We start from the raw sequence: 25,624 nt of genomic DNA, 5'->3' as shown, positions 1-25,624 counted from the left end.
AAGTGATTTCAAGTGAAGCTGCTTTTATGGGAGACACAAATGCACCAGTGCACCTTGCCCCACTTTCCCTGTTGCCAAGTAATGTTAAACCAAGTCGTCACTACGGTGCTCCCAAATCGCACTTTGCTGATAAACTGAGCGCACTGAGTTTGCACGGCGCTTTGGTGACTTTGAAGAACAAAAAGTCCGTCTACATGCGGCTCGAACCTTGTGCATGTTTGGTAGCACATATCTGTGTGAGAAGCTCTTCTCAGTGATAAAGACTAACAAAACAGCACACAGGAGTCGCCTCACTGATGAGCACCTGCAATCCATCCTGAGAATCTCCACAACACAGAACCTCACACCAAACAGAAACGAACCTGTTGCCAAAAAGATGCCAGGCGTCCAGCTCTAAAATGACATATGAGCAAAGACAACTGAATGATTTGATTTGTTATTGCTGAAAGGAACACATTTTATTTATATTTCCAGGTTTTGTTATGCAGCATGTTCATATTTGAATTTGTATAATTTTGACAGGATATATTTTTATGGAGAGCAAAATCTTTTGGGATATTTAAAATCTAAGTTTATTTTTATATAAAATTACATAAGAGTAAAGAAATTTGAATGTTTGTTCTTTTAATGTTTACTTTATTTCTAACTTGTATAATTTAGACAGGATATATTTTTATGGAGAGCAAAATATTATAAGTTGTTTAAGGTTTGAGTTGATTTATTCAGGAATAATATTCCTGTCTGTTTTTACCATTCCTACCAAAGATATTTCTGTCGACTAAATAAAAATTCCTTCTATTTAAAATTTAAATAGAACTTGAACAAATACGATAGTTCATAATATCCACGCAGACTTGCACGTAAGAGCGGGTGTCATCCGTTTTAACAAGCAGCGTATTGCACTGATACGAAATAGCTGTGTGTGTATATATGTAGATATGTATGTATATGTATATATATGTTTATATATGTGTGTGTGTATGTATATATATATGTGTGTGTATGTACAGTATGTATGTGTGTATGTATATGTATGTGTATATATGTAGATATATATATGTATGTATATATGTGTATATGTATAGATATGTATATATATATATGTTTATGTGTGTGTGTGTAAATATATATATATATGACAACAACACTCATCACTCACTACAGTGACAAAACAATTACATTGACAATCATGTTACGTTATTTTCAAAATGTTTCCTTTTCTTTTCATTGCTTCTTTAACACACTACTTCTCCGCTGCGAAGCGCGGGTATTTTGCTAGTGTATATATATAATATATATATATAATATATATATTATATATATAATATATAAATATATATATATAATATATATATATATATATGTGTATATTGTGGACTATGGCCGGCAGCTTATCCCGACCAATACCCCCAAGCCGCTAGGTGGAGTCCTCCTTGTAATGTGGAGATGCCCTGGGTTCCAGCAGAGCATCATGGACCTTGGAGTTTCCCTTCACAGCCCTGCTGGATACCATGGGGACCGTCAGGGGATGCAGCAGGGAGGCACGGGGACTTCTATTTGCCTTATAACCTGGAAGTACTTCCCAGTCAAGGGAATAGAAGCAATGCTGTAGTTCCGGGTTAAAGAAAAGGAGTTTTCACCTGACCCGGAAGTGTTAAGAGTCACATGGACTGAGGGACAGAAACACTTCTGGGTTGAGAAGTATAAAGGGACTATGGGTAACCCCAGCAGCCCGAGACGGAGTTGGGAGGAAGTGTGACAGAGCTGCTGGGAGGAGTGAAGGATTGATTGTTTATTGGAATAGTGGTGCTTGTGCACAGTATTATAATAAAAGTTAAAAATATTGGACTTATACCAGGTGTCTGACGTATCATTGGAGGGATCAAGAGGCGCCTTTATAGCGCCTTTATTACAATATACAGTGGAACCTCGAGATAAGAGTTTAATTCATTCCAGCACTGAGCTTGTATAGCGAATTTCTCATATGTAGAACAAACTTCCCCATTGAAAATAATGGAAATCCAGTTAATCCGTTCCGCACCCCCAAAAATATCAACATAAAAATCAATTTTCCTAACAAATAACACTGATAAATAATATATACAAGTGGAACCTCGGTTTGCAAGTAACTTGGTTTACGAGTGTTTTGCAAGACGAGCTAAATTTTTTATTTAATTTTGACTTGATAAAACGAGCGATGTCTTGCAATACAAGTAGTATGGATACACTTTGTCTGCTGAGCGTCATGTGATCATAACTGAGCTGATGGCTCTCTCTCTCTCTCTCTCTCTCTCTCTCTCTGTCGGCATGTCCGCAATATTTTTGGATACGCTTATACGGCAAAATGCTACAGCGAAACAATGAAATCACACGCGCACAAACACATAGATCCTCATGCTACGGGAGAACAAGGAACACTGAGTGAGCCGACGGGCTGGCAGCGTCAGCTTGGGTGAATCCCCAAGTCGAGGCGGATCGGGAAACGCCTCACGCATACCCACAGCCTGGCTCATGGCTCTTTACGAGGGCCAAAACTCGTATTTAGATCCAAATTTTTCACTCATACTTTCCTCTTATCTTGAATTTCTCGTATACAGAGGTGATCGTATCTCGAGGTTCCACTGTATATGTTTATATGTGTGTGTGTATATATATATATATATATATATATATATATAGTATATATATATATATATATATATATATATATATATACACACACACACACATATATATATATAAATATATATATATATGACAGCAACACTCATAACAGTGACAAAACAATTACATTGTCAATCATGTAACGTTATTTTTAAAATATTTCCTTTTCTTTTTCATTACTTCTTTAATACACTACTTTTCCGCTGTGAAGCGCAGGTATTTTGCTAGTTCTTTCATATTTACTAGTATAGATTTGTGCCTTCTTTTAACAAAATGGCAGTAGAACATCTCAGGAAGTTTCCCAGCCTTCAAGTACTCCATCACATGCACAGGGACTCACTACACAAGTGGAAAACAAAATGGCAACATTCCATTTGGCTGTGGTTTGTTCTGCTCCAGCCCAATGCTACCAGAACATTACTGTCTTTACTTTTTATCTGACGCCTCTGCTAGCCAGCAAAAAACATTTAGTGTTAAAGTCCTTCCACTTCAGCTAACTATAAAAAGTCTTTTTTGAATCATTCAGGAATATGGGAGGTTACCTGGACCCGTTATTTGGGCCGCATCTTAAAAAGACTCTCAGAGAAGAGCATAGCTCTGCCTAACGACACTAAATTGATGCCATGATTAATGCTTTTCTCTTTCTCATTGAGACAGCTGAAGTGCTGCCCTGACCACCAGCCTGCTTTTAATTTTCAGTTTACTAAAATATATCAAAGGCTTTTAGCGAAGCATTTGAGGAGAAGAGATAAAACTCCTTTTCAAACAGGGCTCATTAAAGATGGAGTTCATGCTTGTGTTCAAGGTGGAGAGGAGAGAGAACATTTCCTTTCATTACCATACTTGTGGTTAACCCTGATTATTTTGAAACACACTTGTCTCCTGTGTTTTAAAGCTAAGGGGCACTTCCTTTGAGAATATGGTTTTAGCTAACAACACTCAGCCCAAAACACTGACAAAATTCAACACTCGAGTCAATCTGAATCAGCTTTTCCATCATCACCTTTTTATTAAAGGAGATCTGACCCTTCAGGATCTTTACATATTAATGCTTTTTATTTTCCCCCTTGACACAGGAATTTCAGTCTTTGTAATAAGGCGGCCACCTCACCAGAGTATTTAAAGAAAATGACACAAAATCTGAAATCTGTTTCTTGAAGATTCTGAAAAGCTAATACAAGGAGAAATCATAAAATGAGATGGATGAACAAAGCTAGAAAATTACCTAGCAGGTCAGTGAATTACATTAGGACTCACAGTACCTCAGCCACATACACAACATAAAGCCTCCAAGTAAAGCATTTCTACTGTTTTTTAGATCATTAGTGTGTCCTATTTGCTATGTTGGACCAATAATAGAGACGATCAAGATACTAAAGATTATGATGATTCTGAAAAATCAAACACAGGTTAGCACCACAAAAGAAAACTTTAAAGGATACTACACGGTTAGTTCATATTCAGCAACACTAATACACTGTGAAAGTGCAAAGAGAGGAGGAGGAGGAGGAGGAGGAGGTTGGGAGCATACACTGATATAGCACAATGAAGGCACACAAGAAAACAATTCTCAAGAAACCTGTGATACCTGAGAGAAAGTAAATGAAACATTAGCTTGTCAAGCCATAACAGTAGGGCTGAACAATGTCCCTGGATACATTGTTCCTTCAATACATTTCACCCAGAGGACAAGTTCTTTTTAATGTGTCGCAATGAGTCAAGGGATCTCTGCTCAGGGTTTTTACTGCAAGCAATCCTTCAACCAGTGGCCACTTTATATTTTTCCATTGATCTCCAGATTTCACAGACTTTTAATTTACTTGTTTCTGAAATTCTTTGGTATCTTTAAAATATCTCTTCAGTACATTAAGGTTTTTCTCCCCCACTGGTGGACAAGGAAAAAAAAAAAAAAGCCAGGTTCAGGAGATTGTATTCACTCAAATGCTATGAAGTGAGACTATCATAAAGCAACAGAGCTGTATTTATCAATCAAAACGTCTGACTTCTAAAAGTAATTTCAGTAAAAAAATATATATTAGTTAAATGTGTGTACAGTAATCCTTCGCTATATCGCGCTTCGACTTTCACGTCTTCACTCTATCGCGGATTTTATATGTAAGCATATCTAAATATAGAACGCAGATTTTTCTCTGCTTCGTGGGTTCTGCGGACAATGGGTCTTTCTACTTCCGGTATTTGAGGGAAAATATACCAATAACTATCTGTTAAGGATCTCTTTGCATATCACATTGTTAGTTCAGCAGTCCAGTTGTAATATGACCAAGCTATGCACTGAGCTTACTTTTGAGAATGCAACGTATAGGTTTGTCCAGGAGGAAAGCAATGTTGCCTCAAATCAAAGGCAACCTTTTGTAGGGTCTGTCCCTGACACTTATTACTTGTCATCGCGAAGCAGAGCCTTACTGGAAATTTGAGGCATTTCAATTGAAATGGGAGATCAGAGGGTATAACGGTGATGCCAGGAATACATTCAGAGTGTGGCACTCTGCTGTTTATTTGTGTAGCTGCCTTCACACAGCTTCTCTGCTGCTTTATAAATGAACGGCATATAAGGCCGTCGTTTCTCCTTGCTTCGTGGTTCTGTACTGTTTTATTGTTCGTTTATTTCAGTTGCTATAGTTAATGTGTAGCTATTTGAGACTTACTTTACTGTTCAGGTACCCATTTCCTTTATTTAATCCGCAGCTTGTACGCTATTTTTTGTTCGTTTATTACGATTATAGATATTTATTGATTCCCTTCTTTAGCTGACTGCCTGCTCATATAAGGCGCTCCGCTGGTTTTCTGTGAAGCAGCCTTTACACAGCTTCTCAGCTGTTTTATAAACGAACGACATATAAAGCCATCTTTTTCCTTGCTTTGCCAAGGAAGCTGCCTTTTTATTTAATCCACGGGTTCTCCACTGTTTTATTGTTCGTTTATTACGATTATTATACTTCTCAATATATATAACGTTGTCAGTTCAACACTCCGGTTGTAATATGATGAAGCTGCGCGAGCTCACTCTTGAGAATGCAACGTATAGTTGTCCAGGAGAAAAGCAATTTTGCCTGAAATCAATAGCATCCTTTTGCAGGGTCTGTCCCTGAGACTTATTACTTGTCATCGTGCAGCAGAGCCTTACTGGAAAGTGGAGGCATCTGAATTGAAATGGGAGATCAGAGGGTATAACGGGGATGCGAGGAATACATTGAGTGTGGAGAAACTCTAGAGACAGCGTGTGTATTAACTTGTGGATTTTTCTGTGAGTATTTGGTGGCAGCGTGACGAAGTTGCTTCCGCAAGACCGCGTTAGCTGTGGAGCTCAACTCGGAGCATATTCTTTTCCTACCTTGTCAATTGTGTAATGCGTTTTTTGAACAGGTTTGATGCATGGAAGTGATTACTCGTACTGCATTCAGTCACTTCACGTGAGCTGCTCTCTTGTGTGATGTTGCGATGTCCACGGCTTTATTTAATGTTAGCTAAGACCTGGCACTTAAAAGTTTCTCGCTATAGCAATTTTAACTCCGTTACAAAGTGATCCAAAGTCTGGTTTATACCTCGTGTCTTCTCATTAAACTCGTACCTTGCGAATAAAGTATTCGGCGTTTTTCTTCAGCACTCTTTGGGAGCTCTTCCTTCTTTTCTACGTACTGCGGTCACAGTCAGTGCACGTGATTACGTGGGAGGCGTGATGATGTCACACGCAGCTCCGCCCCCCCACGGCCATCGAGCTAACGTCCATTACAGTATATGGAGAAAAATAGGTTCCAGTTATGACCATTACGCGTAGAATTTCGAAATGAAACCTGCCCAACTTTTGTAAGTAAACTGTAAGGAATGAGCCTGCCAAATTTCAGCCTTCTACCTACACGGGAAGTTGGAGAATTAGTGATGAGTGAGTGAGTTGGTCAGTGAGTCAGTCAGTCAGTGAGGGCTTTGCCTTTTATTAGTATAGATAAACAGTGTGTTACATACATAATTTTAATGAATCTTACCTAATATCTTTTTTTATTATTATTATTTTTATTTATTTTATTACAATCCATACAAAGCAATCAAGTTTTTACAAAAAGAAAAATTGAGTTAAGAACAGATCGATCTCCACCCCTGAGAGAGAGAGAGCAAGCCAAACGGCTTTAAATTTAAGGCTTGTAAACATACCTAAATTAATAAATTCTCTGTGCTTTATGAACTTATTTTAAAATATTACTGATTAGATCCTGCCATGTTTTGAAAAAAGTCTGTACGGATCCTCTAACTGAGTATTTGATTTTTTCCAACTTCAAATAATATAACACATCGATGTGAATCTTACCTAATATCTAAGAGAATACAAAGGGTTTATGCTGTATAACTGTGCGGGGAATATTTATAAACAGTGTGGGAGAGTTTATTAGGGCTTAAAATATATAAAAATAACCATACAAACATATGGTTTCTACTTTGTGGACAATACAATCCAAATGTGCAGTAACAATAGCACGAATACAATACAAAGTTCTAAATAAAGCAAGGAGCCGAACAGGTCTGGAGAACAAATGTGGTAGTACTGGGCTAAGTCATCAATAATAACTGCGAGGAGCAGTAGGTGAATAGGTAATTAAAATAGGGCTGGGGTTAACAATATAAAAGAGAAGCTTTATTTAAAGATGAGCGTTTGAGAGAAAATTTCAAACAGTATCAACAGAAAACACTCTATATAGCTGTTGCAGTTGCCCAATTGACCTGATCTTGCATCAAGTTTATTTTTGTGCATTTATTTTACAGAAACTTTCTTGCCTCAGTGGCCATGAGACATTTACCTAAGATGAATAATACTAATAATGATACCTCTATTACAGCTAAGCCAGGTAAAAAATTAATTCATTAAAATTTTCATTATTATCATTTTGCTAACAAAACAGCTTAGTAACAAATGGCCATCTTTATAAAGGCCTCAGTAAGTGCTACCTATTAATCATTGATGAGGTCCATCATACAGTATTTGCCATGAACTGTGGCTAAATCTACAAGACCCTCAAACTGCCAATACTCACACAGTATCTGATGTCAGTTTCACTACGTCTCTTATGACACTGCCTTTAAGCAGGACTGGCAAGCAGCGTTTCACTCTCCTCATGGCAGTATGCCAACAACAATCTTCAGACTGAGAACAGCCATTCAGTAAATAGTATAGACCCTGAGGATTGTTATTTTGTGCCTCTGCTGTCAAACTGCCTTGCAATAATAAGGAAACAGCTTCAAGAAGGAGTGAAAGAGAATCTCAACATTAACTGTTGCTAGCTCCAGAAAAATTCCAAAAATAGACAAGCCTATTTAAGTGTTTCCCCATGAGCCATAATTGGATCCAGTCAATGAGTCGACACTGGGGCCTGTTACATATTGGCAGATAAAGCTGTGTAAGGTATGTTGGCACTTCTATGCTCCTATCAATATTACCAGAATCTGTGTCAGACCTGTCATGTCAAAAAGATATAGAATAATGAAAGCAGACAGTTCCCGTTTGTGAAGGTAAAGCAAGGAAGAAGTGTATTGCATTGCAGTGCAGCTAGCTCATTAGGATGGTGGATGCAAGACCTGGACAGCACTGAATTGAGGGCTTTCAAAAGGAACTGTTCAACGAAATCTGACAGGCTTACATTCCTCCATGAACCTTCTGCCAAGACAAACGACACCCCCTACTTCTCTGAAAGCCCACTTTCATGATAATTCTTGGCTGAAAACAGAAGGTGTTGAAACAAGCAAATAAAACAAGCTGGCAGTAGCAGTACATCTGTGCCATGACAAGAAAAGCACATAAACCTTATCACAGGACATTGCGGGCACAAATAACAAACATTATGAAAAGAGGACACTGAATTTTAGTATATATTTCAATAAGCCACAATAATAAAAAAAAATAAGGCCTGAACACATACTGTAGATTTAAAGGAAAGTACTTAAAGTAGAAAACTGATGACACCACCAACGTACTATGAACTCCTCTGAACTGAACTAAACTGAGAGTTAAAGGACATGACTAAAGAGAATGTTACAGAAATCTGTGCTGTAAGACAATTTAATCATGCGTACACTGCCATTCAGTTTAGATATTAAACAATGTCTCCCAAAGCTATCATAATCTCAAGGCTCATTAGAAAAAAGTGGCATCTTTGCAGCATATGAGAAATCACTAAATGAATGCAAAATGATGAGAGGGAACATGGATATTACTCTAAGGCACCATAACAGCATATTTACTGGGCACAGACTTGTCTAATAGACCATATTAATTAATGAGAAAAGCTGAGCTTTCCTTAGCACCTGAAAGTTAAGACTAAAGAATCATGATATATACTGAAAGAAAAAAGTTTTAGATTTCAATTGAAAAAGTATAATAAAAATATTTTAAAAAAATTATTAAAAACACATTTTTGATACTTCAGACCATATATTATTTAATGGTTATGATGAGAGAGATTAGAAAAGCTTTATTTCACTCAGTTACAAGATCTTATATTTTACCTGTACATAAAGAAACATAATGTATTTATTGCTGAGTAAATGGACACAAGTGAAGCTTCCTATCTGAGTCTGTAGTAACGATAAGATAATCCATCGGCATGTTGTAAATTCTTACTTTAGCCAATCAAGCGCTAATGATGGTTGACAAATTTTTATTACTAAATATTCTGCATTCATATTATCTATAGTATTTTTTTTTTTTCCAGATTTGGAGAGCAGGTAGATTAAATAGCTTGCTCAGGGTCATTGAAACCATATATTAAATCAGTAACTCTGTGGTTTAAAGTTCAGTGCCTGCCCATTTACACCATATTATATTAAACAACAGATTTGAAGGAACACTGTGTCACAAACTCCTTGTTAACTCAATTAACTCATTCACCTTCCTGATAAGCTGCTTATCTGCCCTCTGCTACTGCTACAGGTCAGGATCCTGTGAGCTTTTCATATATTACTTGATTTACAGATGATGCAATCAGCATTCCATGGAGAGGGTTTTATGATTCAGGCATATTACCTGTCACACACATGCTCATGGAAGGCAGCTTACGGGCTTGAATAATTGTAATTAATCACCAGATCAGGGGTTGGCGCTATCAGCTAACACATTCTCTCTTTCTTTCCCTGCAGACTGACAGAAGGAAATGTCGCTTGATGACTTCACTTCCAGCTCTGCCTCTCCTGGACTCGTCCCTTCCTGCCTCACCATTATAAAACCACCATTTTGTTTATCCTTTTCAGTTCAATTTTTAAGCTTTGTCTGAGAAGACAATGTGTTTACTTTTGTTGCTAAGCTTTCAAGTTTATGGGGGTACCACATTGGTATTCCCCAACACCATCATAGTGGTATCTTGTGTTTATTTCCACACACCATAACAAAATATTCAGCAAATGATTTTTGAAGCTCAACTCAAAAACCCACTGATTCAAAGCACTACAACAAAGCCAGTGAAGGCAAGAAGGAAAAAAGAAAAGACTAACCTGTGCAGACTTCTTCTGCATCACCTTGCTCTTCATTCTCTCTTTGCCTCGCTCCTGTTCTCTTTCTGAGCTGCCATGTTCATTATTGCGTCCGTTCTCTGCAAGCTCAGATGCTACTTCATACTCTGGCTCCCGCCGCCTCTTTATAGCGTGCTTCTGCCATTTCTCCTTACGATCTTGAGGCTTCAGGGCAAGATCCTTCTTTAAAAAGTATAAGGCAAAAAACAAAACAAAACAAAAAACCAACATCATTAACATAAAAAGGTTGACAAGTGCTTTCATGAATCTCAATTTTCTTTTACTATAAAAATAATACTTGGGACCCTATACCGCAGATCATGCCTTTCACAAGGTACATGTTCATTTAACTAATAGCTCGAAGAATGAGCTCATTTATAATGAAAAAAGCAGTATAAATGAACAACATGCTGCTGATGAAATGATATCAAACGTTATACACTCAGGAAAAGGTTAAATTTTACTTTATATGTGATAAGTATGTTTCAATTTCTGGCAAACCTTAACATTATATACAGAGGCCTTCTCACAAAGGATACTATATATTTCACTGTATACTCAGTAATTAACGACATGGCATTGCTCTTCATTCTTCGTATACCCACTTTTATTTAGCCAACCTGTCACAATTAGCAGAACACTGTCATGAATCAAAAATGAATTTGTCACAGTTAATGCCTAAACCAGCTCCCTTTAAATTTCATGCACAAGTATTTCATATCGCGCTCGTTAAGCTTTTCAATTTTGTACAATATCAAATTTTACACGCCTTACATACCCGCCTTACATACCCTAAGTCTTACATAAATATTAGTCAAACATCCATCATCATTTATCTTGGCACATCCTTCTGGAAGGTATTTAGCTTGGTCCTTGTCAAAAACTCTCCTTGTGAATATTTTGTTTATTAATTTCTAGCTTAAGTGTTAGTCTAGAAGAGAAGCACGTTTTCTATAACCTGGTGCTCATTTCTTTCATGTCACTATTGAAGTGGTTTCAAAGACACATTTGGGGTAATTTGGGGTAAGCATCTGCAGACACAGCATATTCTAAATGTTTGTTTTCTAACACATAGTACACCATGCTATCTGGTCCATTGAAATGTACTGCATTATTTTAAGAGATCCTCATGCACCAAGATCTACTGTGCTGTCTTAATTTAGTTTATGCAGCTGCAGGTCAATCTCCTCATTTCAAAACTTGAACACATAAGAATAAAAAATTAACCTTTTGAATAAAAGGTCAAGGAAATGATAAAATACAGATGAAATCTATCAATTACTTGATTCTCCCAGTTTCCACTTAAAGTAACACAAGCCATAACCTCTCTCAACAGGAATGATGGCAAAAGTGGAACCAAACCTGAAGAAGATGGCAGTTCACCACAGGGCACACTCACACATCCACCCACACACTCATCAATACTGAAAATGCACAAGCTTTCAATCCTTCTCATCTACAAGTGCTTATGATGACTAACTGGAAAAAACACTCACACAGACACTGGGAAAATAATCAAAGTCCAAACAAACTGGAACAGACCTCAACCTCCTGGAGCTGTAAGATAGCTGCACCAAATAAATCAGTTTATAAACTTTTCTTTTACATCTATCGCACAGCCCCTGCTGTAAAATTACACACACAGAGTTACAAAGTAATAAGTATCTGTTTAAAGACTTCTGTCCAGACTTACAGTATGTCTAGTCTAAAACAGGAACTTGACATTATAATCTTAGTAGAGACACACAGATGACACAAATATTTTGTAAATGCTTGTCAAATTAATTTTTTTTTCAGTAAACAAAACTGCTTCCCTTGAAGTCAAAACTGTTGCCTATGAGGTACTTTTTTCTTTTTGTTTCTGTACTAATAAAAGGCAAAGCCCTCACTGACTGACTGACTCACTGACCAACTCACTCACTCATCACTAATTCTCCAACTTCCCGTGTAGGTGGAAGGCTGAAATTTGGCAGGCTCATTCCTTACAGCTTACTTACAAAAGTTGGACAGGCTTCATTTCGAAAGTCTACGCATAACAGTCATAACTGGAACCTACTTATGTACATACAGTGGGATGCAAAAGTTTGGGCAACCTTGTTAATAGTCATTATTTTCCTGTATAAATCGTTGGTTGTTATGATAAAAAATGTCAGTTAAATATATCATATAGGAGACACACACAGTGATATTTGAGAAGTGAATTGAAGTTTATTGGATTTACAGAAAGTGTGCAATAATTGCTCAAACAAAATCAGGCAGGTGCATAAATTTGGGCACCGTTGTCATTTTATTGATTCCCAAACTTTCAGAACTAATTATTGGAACTCAAATTGGCTTGGTAAGCTCAGTGACCCCTGACCTACTTACACAGGTGAATCCTATAATGAGAAAGAGTATTTAAGGGGGTCAATTGTAAGTTTCCCTCCTCCTTTAATTTTCTCTGAAGAGTAGCAACATGGGGGTCACAAAACAACTCTCAAATGACCTGAAGACAAAGATTGTTCACCATCATGGTTTAGGAGAAGGATACAGAAAGCTGTCCCAGAGATTTAAGCTGTCTGTTTCCACAGTTAGGAACATATTGAGGAAATGGAAGACCACAGGCTCATTTCAAGTTAAGACTCGAAGTGGCAGACCAAGAAAGATTTCGGATAGACAGAAGCGACGAATGGTGAGAACAGTCAGAGTCAACCCACAGACCAGCACCAAAGACCTACAGTGGTGTGAAAAACTATTTGCCCCCTTCCTGATTTCTTATTCTTTTGCATGTTTGTCACACAAAATGTTTCTGATCATCAAACACATTTAACCATTAGTCAAATATAACACAAGTAAACACAAAATGCAGTTTTTAAATGATGGTTTTATTATTTAAGAAGAAAAAAATCCAAACCTACATGGCCCGGTGTGAAAAAGTAATTGCCCCCTTGTTAAAAATAACCTAACTGTGGTGTATCACACCTGAGTTCAATTTCCGTAGCCACCCTCAGGCCTGATTACTGCCACACCCGTTTCAATCAAGAAATCACTTAAATAGGAGCTGCCTAACACAGAGAAGTAGACCAAAAGCACCTCAAAAGCTAGACATCATGCCAAGATCCAAAGAAATTCAGGAACAAATGAGAACAGAAGTAATTGAGATCTATCAGTCTGGTAAAGGTTATAAAGCCATTTCTAAAGCTTTGGGACTCCAGCGAACCACAGTGAGAGCCATTATCCACAAATGGCAAAAACATGGAACAGTGGTGAACCTTCCCAGGAGTGGCCGGCCGACCAAAATTACCCCAAGAGCGCAGAGGCGACTCATCCGAGAGGTCACAAAGACCCCAGGACAGCGTCTAAAGAACTGCAGGCCTCACTTGCCTCAATTAAGGTCAGTGTTCACGACTCCACCATAAGAAAGAGACTGGGCAAAAATGGCCTGCATGGCAGATTTCCAAGACGCAAAACCACTGTTAAGCAAAAATAATATTAGAGCTCGTCTCAATTTTGCTAAGAAACATCTCAATGATTGCCAAGACTTTTGGGAAAATACCTTGTGGACTGATGAGACAAAAGTTGAACTTTATGGAAGGCAAATGTCCCGTTACATCTGGCGTAAAAGGAACACAGCATTTCAGAAAAAGAACATCATACCAACAGTAAAATATGGTGGTGGTAGTGTGATGGTCTGGGGTTGTTTTGCTGCTTCAGGACCTGGAAGGCTTGCTGTGATAGATGGAACCATGAATTCTACTGTCTAGCAAACAATCCTGAAGGAGAATGTCCGGACATCTGTTCGTCAACTCAAGCTGAAGCGATCTTGGGTGCTGCAACAGGACAATGACCCAAAACACACCAGCAAATCCACCTCTGAATGGCTGAAGAAAAACAAAATGAAGACTTTGGAGTGGCCTAGTCAAAGTCCTGACCTGAATCCAATTGAGATGCTATGGCATGACCTTAAAAAGGCGGTTCATGCTAGAAAACCCTCAAATAAAGCTGAATTACAACAATTCTGCAAAGATGAGTGGGCCAAAATTCCTCCAGAGCGCTGTAAAAGACTCATTGCAAGTTATCAAAGCGCTTGATTGCAGTTATTGCTGCTAAGGGTGGCCCAACCAGTTATTAGGTTCAGGGGGCAATTACTTTTTCACACAGGGCCATGTAGGTTTGAATTTTTTCTCCTAAATAATAAAAACCATCATTTAAAAACTGCATTTTGTGTTTACTTGTGTTATATTTGACTAATGGTTAAATGTTTTGAATGGTTTGATGATCAGAAAAATTTTGTGTGACAAACATGCAAAAGAATAAGAAATCAGGAAGGGGGCAAATAGTTTTTCACACCACTGTACAACATCATCTTGCAGCAGATGGAGTCACTGTGCATCGTTCAACCATTCAGCGCACTTTACATAAGGAGATGCTGTATGCGAGAGTGATGCAGAGGAAGCCTTTTCTCCGCCCACAGCACAAGAAGAGCCACTTGAGGTATGCTCAAGCACATTTGGACAAGCCAAATTCATTTTGGAATAAGGTGCTGTGGACTGATGAAACTAAAATTGAGTTATTTGGGCATAACAAGGGGCGTTATTCATGGAGGAAAAAGAACACAGCATTCCAAGAAAAACACCTGCTACCTACAGTAAAATATTGTGGTGGTTCCATCATGCTGTGGGGCTGTGTGGCCAGTGCAGGGACTGGGAATCTTGTCAAAGTTTAGGGACGCATGGATTCCACTCAGTATCAGCAGATTCTGGAGTCCAATGTCCAGGAATCAGTGACAAAGCTGAAGCCGGGGCTGGATCTTTCAACAAGACAATGACCCAAAACACTGCTCAAAATCCACTAAGGCATTCATGCAGAGGAACAAGTACAACATTCTGGAATGGCCATCTCAGTCCCCAGACCTGAATATAATTGAAAATCTGTGGAGTGAGTTAAAGAGAGCTGTCCATGCTCGGAAGCCATCAAACGTGAATGAACTAGAGATGTTTTGTAAAGAGGAATGGTCCAAAATACCTTCAACCACAATCCAGACTCTCACTGGAACCTACAGGAAGCGTTTAGAGGCTGTAATTTCTGCATAAAGCGGATCTTCTAAATATTGATTTCATTTTTTTTTTGTGGTGCCCAAATTTATGCACCTGCCTGATTTTGTTTGAACAATTATTGCACACTTTCTGTAAATCCAATAAACTTTATTTCACTTCTCAAATATCACTGTGTGTGTCTCCTATATGATATATTTAACTGACATTTTTTATCATAACAACCAATGATTTATACAGGAAAATAACGACTATTAACAAGGTTGCCCAAACTTTTGCATCCCACTGTATATACGGCCATACCCTGCAGAATCTTCGATGCATGTACTCTGAGCGGCTCACGTGAACTGACTGTGAACGCAGTACGCAGAGAACAAGCAAGAGCTCCAAAGAGCACTGAACAAAAAACGCATTACACAATTGAGAAGGCAGCAAAAGAATATGAAGCGAGTGACGCATACAAGCATATTCATAAGTGCAGCTACTGCGTAAACAAAGCACATGGTGGAAAAAGTCAATGTCTAGCTGAAGGAACAAACACAGTGTAAAAAATGTGGTAAATTGAACCAATTCGCTAAAGTTTGCAGGACTGGGAACGGTAAACCCGTGCATGCAGTGTGTGATGTCTCAGATAAAGAGGAAGATGAGCTATTTATTTAGAGAGGAACAACCCTCTGAAGCTGAACAAGCCTTTGAGGACATATCAATAGGAAAGCACGGTGTAAAGCTTGAGTTTAAATTAAGTTCACAGACACGCTGCTGCTGGCATTTGTCATGCCTACGACGAATACGATATTCGCAAGATACAAGTTTAATGAGAAGACGCTGGGTATAAACGAGACTTTTGATCACTCTGTAATGGAGTTAAAATTGCTGGTGAAGGACTGTGTTTATGCAAACGAAGATGAGATGGTCAGGGATAGAATTGTGTTTGGCACAAAGTCAGCGAAAGTGCGAGAGAAACTTTTAAGTGCCGGGTCTGAGCTAACATTAAATAAAGCCGTGGACATCGCAAGATCGCACGAGATAGCACAAGCACAGCTGAGAACCTTCGATGCATGTACACCGAGCGGCTCACGTGAACTGACTGTGAACACAGTACGCAGACAACAGGCAAGAGCTCCAAAGAGCGCTGAACAAAAAACGCATTACGCAATTGAGACGGCAGCAAAAGAATATGAAGCGAGTGATGCATACAAGCATATTCATAAGTGCAGCTACTGCAGAAAGAAAGCACACGGTGGAAAAAGTCAATGTCCAGTTAAAGGAAGACAGTGTAAAAATGTGGTAAATTGAACCACTTTGCTATAGTTTGCAGAGGAAGAGGAAGATGAGCTGTTTATTGATGCAGTAAGAGAGGAACAACCCTCTGAAGCTGAACAAGCCTTTGAGGACATATCAATAGAAAAGCAAGGTGCAAAGCTTAAGTTTAAATTAAGTTCATAGACACGCTGCTGTTGGCATTTGTCATGCCTACGACGAATACGATATTCGCGAGATACAAGTTTAATGAGAGGACGCAGGGTATAAAGGAGACTTTCGATCACTTTGTAACGGAGTTAAAATTGCTGGTGAAGGACTGTGCTTATACAAACGAAGATGAAATGGTCAGGGATAGAATAGTGTTTGGCACAAACTCAGCAAAAGTGCGAGAGAAACTTTTAAGTGCCGGGTCTGAGCTAACATTAAATGAAGCCGTGGACATCGCAAGATCAATAGGAAAGCAAGGTGTAAAGCTTAAGTTTAAATTAAGTTCATAGACACGCTGCCGCTAAATATTCGCAGGCAAATCCACAACTTAATACCGGGAATGCCTGTTAAATATCTTACATTCACGAGTATTTGGGTAGTGATCACTTCGATGAATGAAACCTTTTATCTTTACAACAGTTGACAACGAAGGTGAGATGGTCAGGGATATTACGTTATTTTTTAAATGTTTCCTTTTCTTTTTCATAACTTCTTTAACACACTACTTCTCTGCTGTGAAGCGCGGGTATTTTGCCTGTTTTTAATAATGGAGCTCACTTACAGTACATGACTGCAATATCTAGTGTAACAGCTGTAAGGAATATGAAATGATTTATGAATATTCACATTGTTTTCAATTTCAGACCCAAAATCAAAAAGATATTTTTTTCATTGTTTACTTTATTTACAAGCACATCAAAATGACCAGGCAATCTGGATTTTCTTTTTTGGCCATAGATGAATCAATACTACAGTATGTACTTAATCTTTCATTAATGTCCAGAACTGGTCCTTGTTTTGCATCCAGAATGGCCAGAATTAGTTTAACACCTCCCAACCTCCATACTGACCTGGACTAAGTGGGACTGGTAATGTATTGGTGGATATTACACAGTAAATGTTATTTTCATGCATCTTTAAGTGTTAACATGCTCAACATGGAAACCTAGAATAAGCATTAACAGATTCATGCTTGTTCTTTAGAAAACTGTTCCACTTAATTTTTTAAAAGATGGCAGACTGCTGGATCCACACAAGCCTAAAGGTAGGCATGGCTAAGACCAACCATGAGTCCACAAGCATTACTGAAAGCTATATACTCACAGTACAGAAATGCTAATATCGAAGTGTTAAGTGCTAATGTGAAAACAGCAATTATATCTACTTTTTTCAATCTATGCAGCTTAGAATACACCTAAATGGGAAAACTGTAAATCCTCTCAGTCCTAAACCAATAACTCAAATGACAGGTAACAGGAAAACCAAATGAATAACAAACCAACCATGGGTGTGGAGCAAAAGCAAGTAAAACATCTCTGCTGGTGTTACTCGAGAGCTACAACTACACAAAAATGACTGGCAAACAATCTTCAAAAGGAGCAAAAGACTCAAGGAAAAAAATTGCTGACCAAGGATCAAATTAAACCAAAGAATCAGACCTGGGTTTGAGGCTGTATATTTCAACCAACCAAATTACCAGAAATTGTCAGGTTTAGTAAGTTTCTCAACTTATAGATCACAAGACACCCTAGATAGGCCCTCAACTTAAATTTATAAGTTGGGGGATCAAACTGAATGACTTAAACCTGGTTAAGAGCAGAGAGAAACTTGTTATACACCAGACACTTTATTAACAAAGTCAACCATCATGGGGAAGTTACTCTAAGGCCATGTAGCATCATCTACTCCAAACTCTTCCAAGTCTATATTACTCTCACAAGATTTATCCATAAAACCTGAAAAAAATACAGGAATGACAAAATAATATGCAACCCAGATTTTATGGGGTATAGATTAATTTATGTGCACAAAACCTTCCAAATTATAAACATATCTGGAAACAAAGCATGCAACTAACAGAAATAAATCTTTATACTTTTTAAAATAAAAAAATGAAAATACTGAGGTTTCACAAAAAACATTCTGTGCAACAAGCCAGCAGGCACTCATGACGTTGTCTGTTTGCACCCTAAACTGACAAATCTAAGGGACTGCCTTTTGCCATAGATATGTAGACAGGAATTCAAATCAGATGCCAGCAAACTAAAGCATATATTTCTCTCAGCATTCTCTTCAACTATCCCCATTTCCAACAAACTCAGGTTCTATTGTTACCTAATAACAATAGAAATAGACACTAAAATTGATTCAGTATTACGTATCAGTGTGTTGAGTAATTTTTGGATGAAAACCATGCATATCACATCTATTATGTACACTGTATTTAAATGCTGAATATATATTTACTGTTATTTATAAGTATGTGCCATTCAGGTGAAAATGTTAACTATTTTACATTACAATTACTGCTACTAAAGAGTTATCATTAAACAAAAAATAGATACAACTGGGTCCCGAGGCAAAAAAGGTTGAGAACCACTGCTCTAAACTACCCTGCCCTTCAATGTGAAATGCTACTGCTATTTTAATTCTTGTTATGCAATTAATCCTCTGTTACAAACTTCTTGAGCTCTTTTACAAAAAAGTGAACTCTGACTAGAAGCCTTCTGAGCCAGTAGATGAGAGTGACTCTCATGCTACAGGTAAATTGGTGTCTGGGTTGGGGGGACCATTCAACAGGTGATACATAGCTAGACATATGCAATAAAATCCAACTACAAAGTAACAAAATACCTGTAAAGAAATATACAAATCAGACAGAAAGAGATCTCTGTTTGAAATTGTGATGAGGAAATCCCATTGTGCCATCCCTAACTTTGATTTCAAACACATTTTGACTATTTTGATGCAAATACTGCAGAACCATTATTTAAAACCAGCACTTGCATCAGAAAGCCGTGATATAAGTCATGAGAGGCTTTCAATGGTTTTTAACATCTCTGTAATTATGGAGTTTCTTAAGGTACTTCTGTGACAGAAGGATGCCATCAGTATCTACTCACCAACAGGCTCTTTTCTATTAATGCCTTCCCAATGGATATATGATGCAGAGTCCTGCTTACAGCTGTTTAGTGGGAGAAAGTAATTGCCCCGGGAACAATACAGCAGTGGGGGCCCACAACTGCACAAAGATGACTGCAGGCTGTTTAATTAGCAAGAACACTTGACAGCTTTACAGCAGATGCTCTATTAACGCATGGCAGCATTTATATACCAGTGTGACCCTCCCATATTGACAGAATATAAGCATATTTTATTTTAGTTTTATATAACAATATTATTAATAATAATAATATAATATTACAAAGAAACCATAAAGAGAAGTAACAGTTACAGCTAGTGGTTTTACTTAACTTTATCCTGTTGAAAACATTGTTACATTGGTCAGCTTGATTCACAGTTTCAGAATTGAGCCTGAGAATTCTGAATTATATCCTTGCATATTTTTCATTTCCATAGCCTCTTTCAGCTCCCATTTTCTAGAAAGCTTATCCAACCTCACAGCACCTAGTGAATGCTGTATCCAGACAACCTAGAAGTGCATATAAGCCAAATTGGACCTAAACAAATCAGTTACAGATCTGCCTAAAGAAAATCACCACATACAAAGGCAGAAGTTGCCAATTTTGAATTTTAAAATAAAAATCAAACTTACTGTATGTTTACAGTTTATTTAATAGTTCTCTGAAAGAATCACACAATTACTGGCAATACAAGGGGAAGTTCCATTGAAAATGCTTCAGTGAGAAATGGACACTTATTGAACACCCTGGGGATTTTCTCAGGTAGGGGGAAATATGCAACATGACCTTCTGAAACCTAAAGTATTATGAGCTGGTCTTCCTTGGAGAATAAAATCCGACAAACTCTTTTCTTTGTGAACCTGAAGCTGAGACCCACTCTGTCAAGCCAAATCTGTTTGCCCAAAGCCTGACAAAAGTTGAGAAGCCAAGACTTTTAGAAGGAAACTTCAGCATGTAAACTCATGAGCCAGAATGAGTAATGTCTTTTCCTCTATGCAGTGGCAAAAGACAGCATAAGGCAAGCTGAGGAAGCAGCAGCAGATTACTGACAAGGATCATGTAGCAAAGAGAAAGAAAGAGTGCCCTCCAATGCATGAAGAATCCCCAACTTGAACCCAGACCAACAACAAAACAACAACTCCACACAACATCAGACATCACCTTTAAAACTGGTATCATAAAACTAGTGATCTGTGCGAAGTAAAAACAGAACTCTAAATACCAGTAAACAGCCAGCCTATGTTATAAGTTTGTCTGTCTAGTCTATTTGTGTCCAGTCTTATGTGTCAACATATATATGCAGTTATCATATTTCTATAATCCTTGTGTTTGTCAAAAAATTGCATTATTCTGATTCTTAAAATGAGTGGGCTGCAGTTACCTTGATATCAAGTCTAAAGGCCGGACACCTGCCTCCTACAACAGAGAAAGGTAAGATAATGAAAATAAGAGCCTTGCCAAATTATCTTATTAATTACCGGTATTGATCAAGGCAAAACTGATAATTAATAAAGCAACTTAAAATTTTCAAACGCCAGATTATAATGGCATCCGCTTGGGTGCTATCTTACTAATTATTAACCATAGAAAAATCTACACAAGCTAACAATTTATTGTCCTTGCTTCAGATTTATAATTTTCTCAGTTAGTAAGATCATTCTACTTACCTGTTATGACCTAATAAAGCAGCTGAAGGGAGATGCATATATACGATGAAGATGTATGAAGGTAATGAAGATACCTATTTATTATTGAGTATTTCAGGTGTAACGTTGTCCTATTCTTTACACAAAAAAATTAAGGTGTGCAGGACTATGGGGTCTTTGTTGTCACATTTCAATGTCTGTGTGCGGCAAGCTGGACTTTACAAAATGGGATTGGCATTCAGTGTGTGCTCAAGTGGCCAGTGACGTCCTAACCTGTGAAAGCAGACTGCTGGTGTCTCATAAACTTGTACTGGAAAGCTTTTGATATACCGTATTTTTCGGACCATAAGACACACCTGACTATATAAGACGCACCCATCTTTTAGAGCAGGAAAACAAGAAAAAAATATTCTGAACCAAATAGTACTGGTATACTAAAATATTTATTAAAATATAGCAAAATACGGTAATAGTTAACAGCGTAAAATCAACAATGGTGTTAATAACCATCATCACTTCCATTAAAAAATGAGGAAAGACTTAGAGGCTCAAGCACTTCTCTAGTTTTCTGGAAACCCCAAAAACTCATCATCGCTAGTGTCAGAATTTATGAAGCTCAGTTGCACACAATCACCTATATCATTTTCTTTGCTATCTTCATATATGATATTATCTTCAGTTCCATCTAAGACATTGCTAATGCCAAATTTTTTGAATGGTCGTGCAACGATTTCCTCCTTCACTGACTGCCATGCATGTTTTAACCCATTCACAAACTTGAGTGATAGTGGGCTTCTTCATTCGTCCAGTAGGAGTCAGATCATGATTCCCAGAAGCCATCCATTTGTTCCACTCTTCTCTCATAAAGACTTTAAATGGTTTGTTGATTGAAAAGTCGAGTGGTTGCAACTGGCTGGTAAGACCCCCAGGAATTACAGCTAGATGAGTCTTCACCTCTTTAAATCTGTTTTTTGTTGTTTCGCTAATATGTGCTCTAAACTGGTCAAGCACTAATAAAGCAGATTTTTTCAGAAGCCCTCCAGGACGTTTGGACCACACTTTTCAATCCATACTTTCATTCCATTTTCATCCATCCATTCTGTAGTCTCTCTGCTACTCTATTTCCATGTTCTTTTGCATATTTTACTACCTCCAGTTTAAACGGAATTTTATATGCTAATCTTCTCGTCTTTGACACTTTGTACCGTTAGAGAATTGGTGTTTTTCTGAAGAAAATACCAGCAATGAAAGAACTATCAGTTGTTACGAGAGACATATTATCGTAAACATCAGTAATTTGACTCATACCGCTTGGCGATGCACATCTTAATCCATGCATCGCCAAGTGTTATTAAAATTAAAGGGCACCAACCAGCCTGACAGGCAGGGCTCTGCATGGCAGGAGAGACTATGTATGTCTCTCCTGCCATGACGGGCTCCTTGCCTGCCTGTCAGGGCACTGTGCGGCATCACATAATCTTGGCCGGCCAATCAACTTGAAACAGCAACAGCGCGGTTATTTATGGGATCTGCCACTCTCTTATACACATACACAGCAGTCAGGCAGGGTCATGGCCAAGTAATACTATGCACTGCACATTTATAATATTCCTTGTATCACCCATCGACAGCAGGCGCTTATAGCATGTCTGCAATCTTTTCGGATTCGCGTTTATGGCGAAATGCTACAGAGCTAGGAGACTGCAATTGCTTTGGGACTCTCTTCCGTGTGTCGTCATGTTGGGTAGAATCCCACAAGAGTTTAGAAACTCACTCACACCAGCCATGATTCTTTAAAAGGTAAAGTGCAGGTTAATTTACTTTATGTATTTTTACTTTATATTTTGTATTAATCATTTTTATATGAATAGTTTGGGGTTGTGGAACGAACCGTCTGAGTTTCCATTACCGGTATTTCTTATGGGAAAATTCACTTTAATATACGAGTGCTTTGGACTGCAAACACGTTTCCGGAACGAATTATGCTCGCAAACTAAGGGTTCCACTGTATTTTGTTTTGTAAGTGCTGCTGGTTAGTGCCCTTTAAAAAAGCACCTAGGCAGGTACCTAGAACACTTCTGGTGATGGAATTGAATCCTCCTGTCTGGACCTGTCCTTGATGATCTGATCCTATCAGTCAGTCAATTAGTATCACAAACACACACACACACACACACACAGGGGAGGCGTGAGCTGGGCTGATCGTGTGAACTGAATGACTGACTGACCATTGAGACTCCAGGAGGCAGGACTTGCAGTGCTCTCACGAACACAGCTAAAACAAGCTGGACATGGAGCAGCACATTAGTACCAGCACAGTAAGAAGCGGGCGAAGGGAGAAAGGGAGATGACTGTCACAGTCTGTCATGGTTTTAATAATCTTTTATATTCCCAGGTACCAGTACATTAAGTCCTTCCCCCTCCCTCCTTTGCGCTGTCATCGCCATCGAGGTCATCTGACTCCTACTGTTAGCGGACGCTATCCTGCCTCCTTTCTTGTCATTTGACGCAGGGTGTGTGGCGTGTCTGAGAGTGGTGTGCAGGCATTGCCTCGGAGTCTGTCCATACGGCATCGCTGATTGAGCGACTCCGGCTGTGAGGGGCGGGGAGGTCTGATATCACCTCCAGCACCTGATTGCTTTGGTATGTCCAAGAATGGTGGGCGGGCGTTCCCTCGGTGCCCGTCCATATGGCGTTGCTGATTGAGCGGCTGTGGCTATGAGGGCTGACATCACCTCCAGCACCTGAACTGTAAATTGTAAGCGAATGCAGCAGCGGGCGACAGCGCATTGGACACCACGGGCAAACAAATATTCTTTTACAACAGCCTTGCTGGACAGCATTCGGACCATAACATGCACCCTCATTTTCCCCCCACCTTTGAGGAAAAAAAGTGCGTCTTATGGTCCGAAAAATACTGTAAGTAGAAGTAGTCGGAGGTGAAAAAGTTATATACAAGTTGGTGTAACTGCTGTCACGATAAAATTGAAAAAGTAAACTAGTTTGTAGTTGGAGTCACACAGAATGTACCTCCATTTTAAGAATGACAAGGTAAAAACTTGGAAATGTATTTCAATGGGAGATTTTGAAACATAAAACTGTGTACTGCATGATCGGTGAAAATATAACTGTCTCAACAAAGTCGGCCATGTTTCAACAAAATTGGTTCATGGGGGGCCAAGTTGTTTTATATGGAATAATGGACAGACAGACGGACATAGCTATCACAAGGTGCTTTGTGTATTATATGCAAATATACCAACAAAATTTAGATAATGAAGATACCAATTTATTTACTGAATATTTTAGGTGTGACTTTGTCCCATTCTTTACACAAAAAAATTAAGGTGTGAAGGAGTATGGAGTCTTTGTTGCCACATTTCGCTGCTCAAAACGAGCCACTCATTCTCAACTGGGAACAAGTCACAACTGCGGGCAGGCAAGTCATACACTCACAGCCTCTTCCTATGCAGCCATGTCTTTGTAATGTGTGAAAAATTTGGCTGTGTATTGTCTTGAAGAAATATGCATGGATGTTGTTTCGAGGGCAGCATCTATTGTTCCAAAATCTGTATGTACTTTTCGGAATTAATTTTGCCTTAACAGAAGTGCAAGTTACCTGACAAACCCCCATACCATCAGAGACACTGGCTTCTGGACTTGTAGCTAATAGCAGACCTTTTCTTTGAAAGAAATGACAAGCAATGATTCATCCGACCACAATGCATGTTTTCTATTGTGTGACGGTCCATCCCAGATGCTGTCACGCCTGGCGCAGTTGATACCGGCATTTGTGAATCTAGCTATGTATTGTTACTTGATGAAGGTTAGACAAAGTAAATAATAATAATAATATATTTTATTTATATAGCACCTTTCCCATGCTCAAGGCATTTCATAGAGTCTTAGAAAAAAAAATAGCAGGTTATATGTAACATTGGATACAAATGTTTTCCTGAATAGAACAATGAAACAGATAACAAAGCATTGAATAGAATAAATGACAAACAACCAGAGTAAAATACTAAATTCAATACTAAAAGAATGAATGGAGTCAGCTGATCTAATTAATTTCAGGATGTCATTCCAAAGTCTGGGTGATATGGAGCTGAAGGCCCTGTCACCCACAGAGTGCAGGTTAGTTCTCTAAAGCCTAATGTGTTTATATCACTTATTGAAGAATGATTGTTCTCGATACAGTGCCATCTGAGGAACTAAAGATCACAAGCAGCCAGCCTGTGCTCATGCCACTATGTACCTAAATGTTTCCATATTCCTTGATTTCTTTAATTATATTTTGCATTGTTGAGGATTAAAATACACAAAATCCTTCCAATCTCTCTTTGAGAAATGTTTTTAAACTTTTAAATGATTTTTC

General features: G+C 38.3%; 1 protein-coding gene across 6 annotated transcripts in view; it reads right to left on the bottom strand.

Moving 5' to 3' along the window:
- The window catches only part of fbrsl1 (fibrosin-like 1), a 494,424-nt gene that overhangs the window by 335,107 nt on the left and 133,693 nt on the right, over positions 1-25,624 (bottom strand). For all 6 annotated transcript variants that reach the window (XM_039771449.1, XM_039771451.1, XM_039771450.1 and 3 more), the window contains exon 2: positions 10,156-10,356. In XM_039771449.1, coding sequence (XP_039627383.1) covers positions 10,156-10,356 — 201 coding nt within the window. The remainder of the gene's footprint in view (positions 1-10,155; positions 10,357-25,624) is intronic.

This window comes from Polypterus senegalus, chromosome 12 (genome assembly GCF_016835505.1).
Source record: "Polypterus senegalus isolate Bchr_013 chromosome 12, ASM1683550v1, whole genome shotgun sequence".
Taxonomy (NCBI): Eukaryota; Metazoa; Chordata; class Cladistia; order Polypteriformes; family Polypteridae; genus Polypterus; species Polypterus senegalus.
This window is presented reverse-complemented; position numbering and strand designations above follow the sequence as displayed.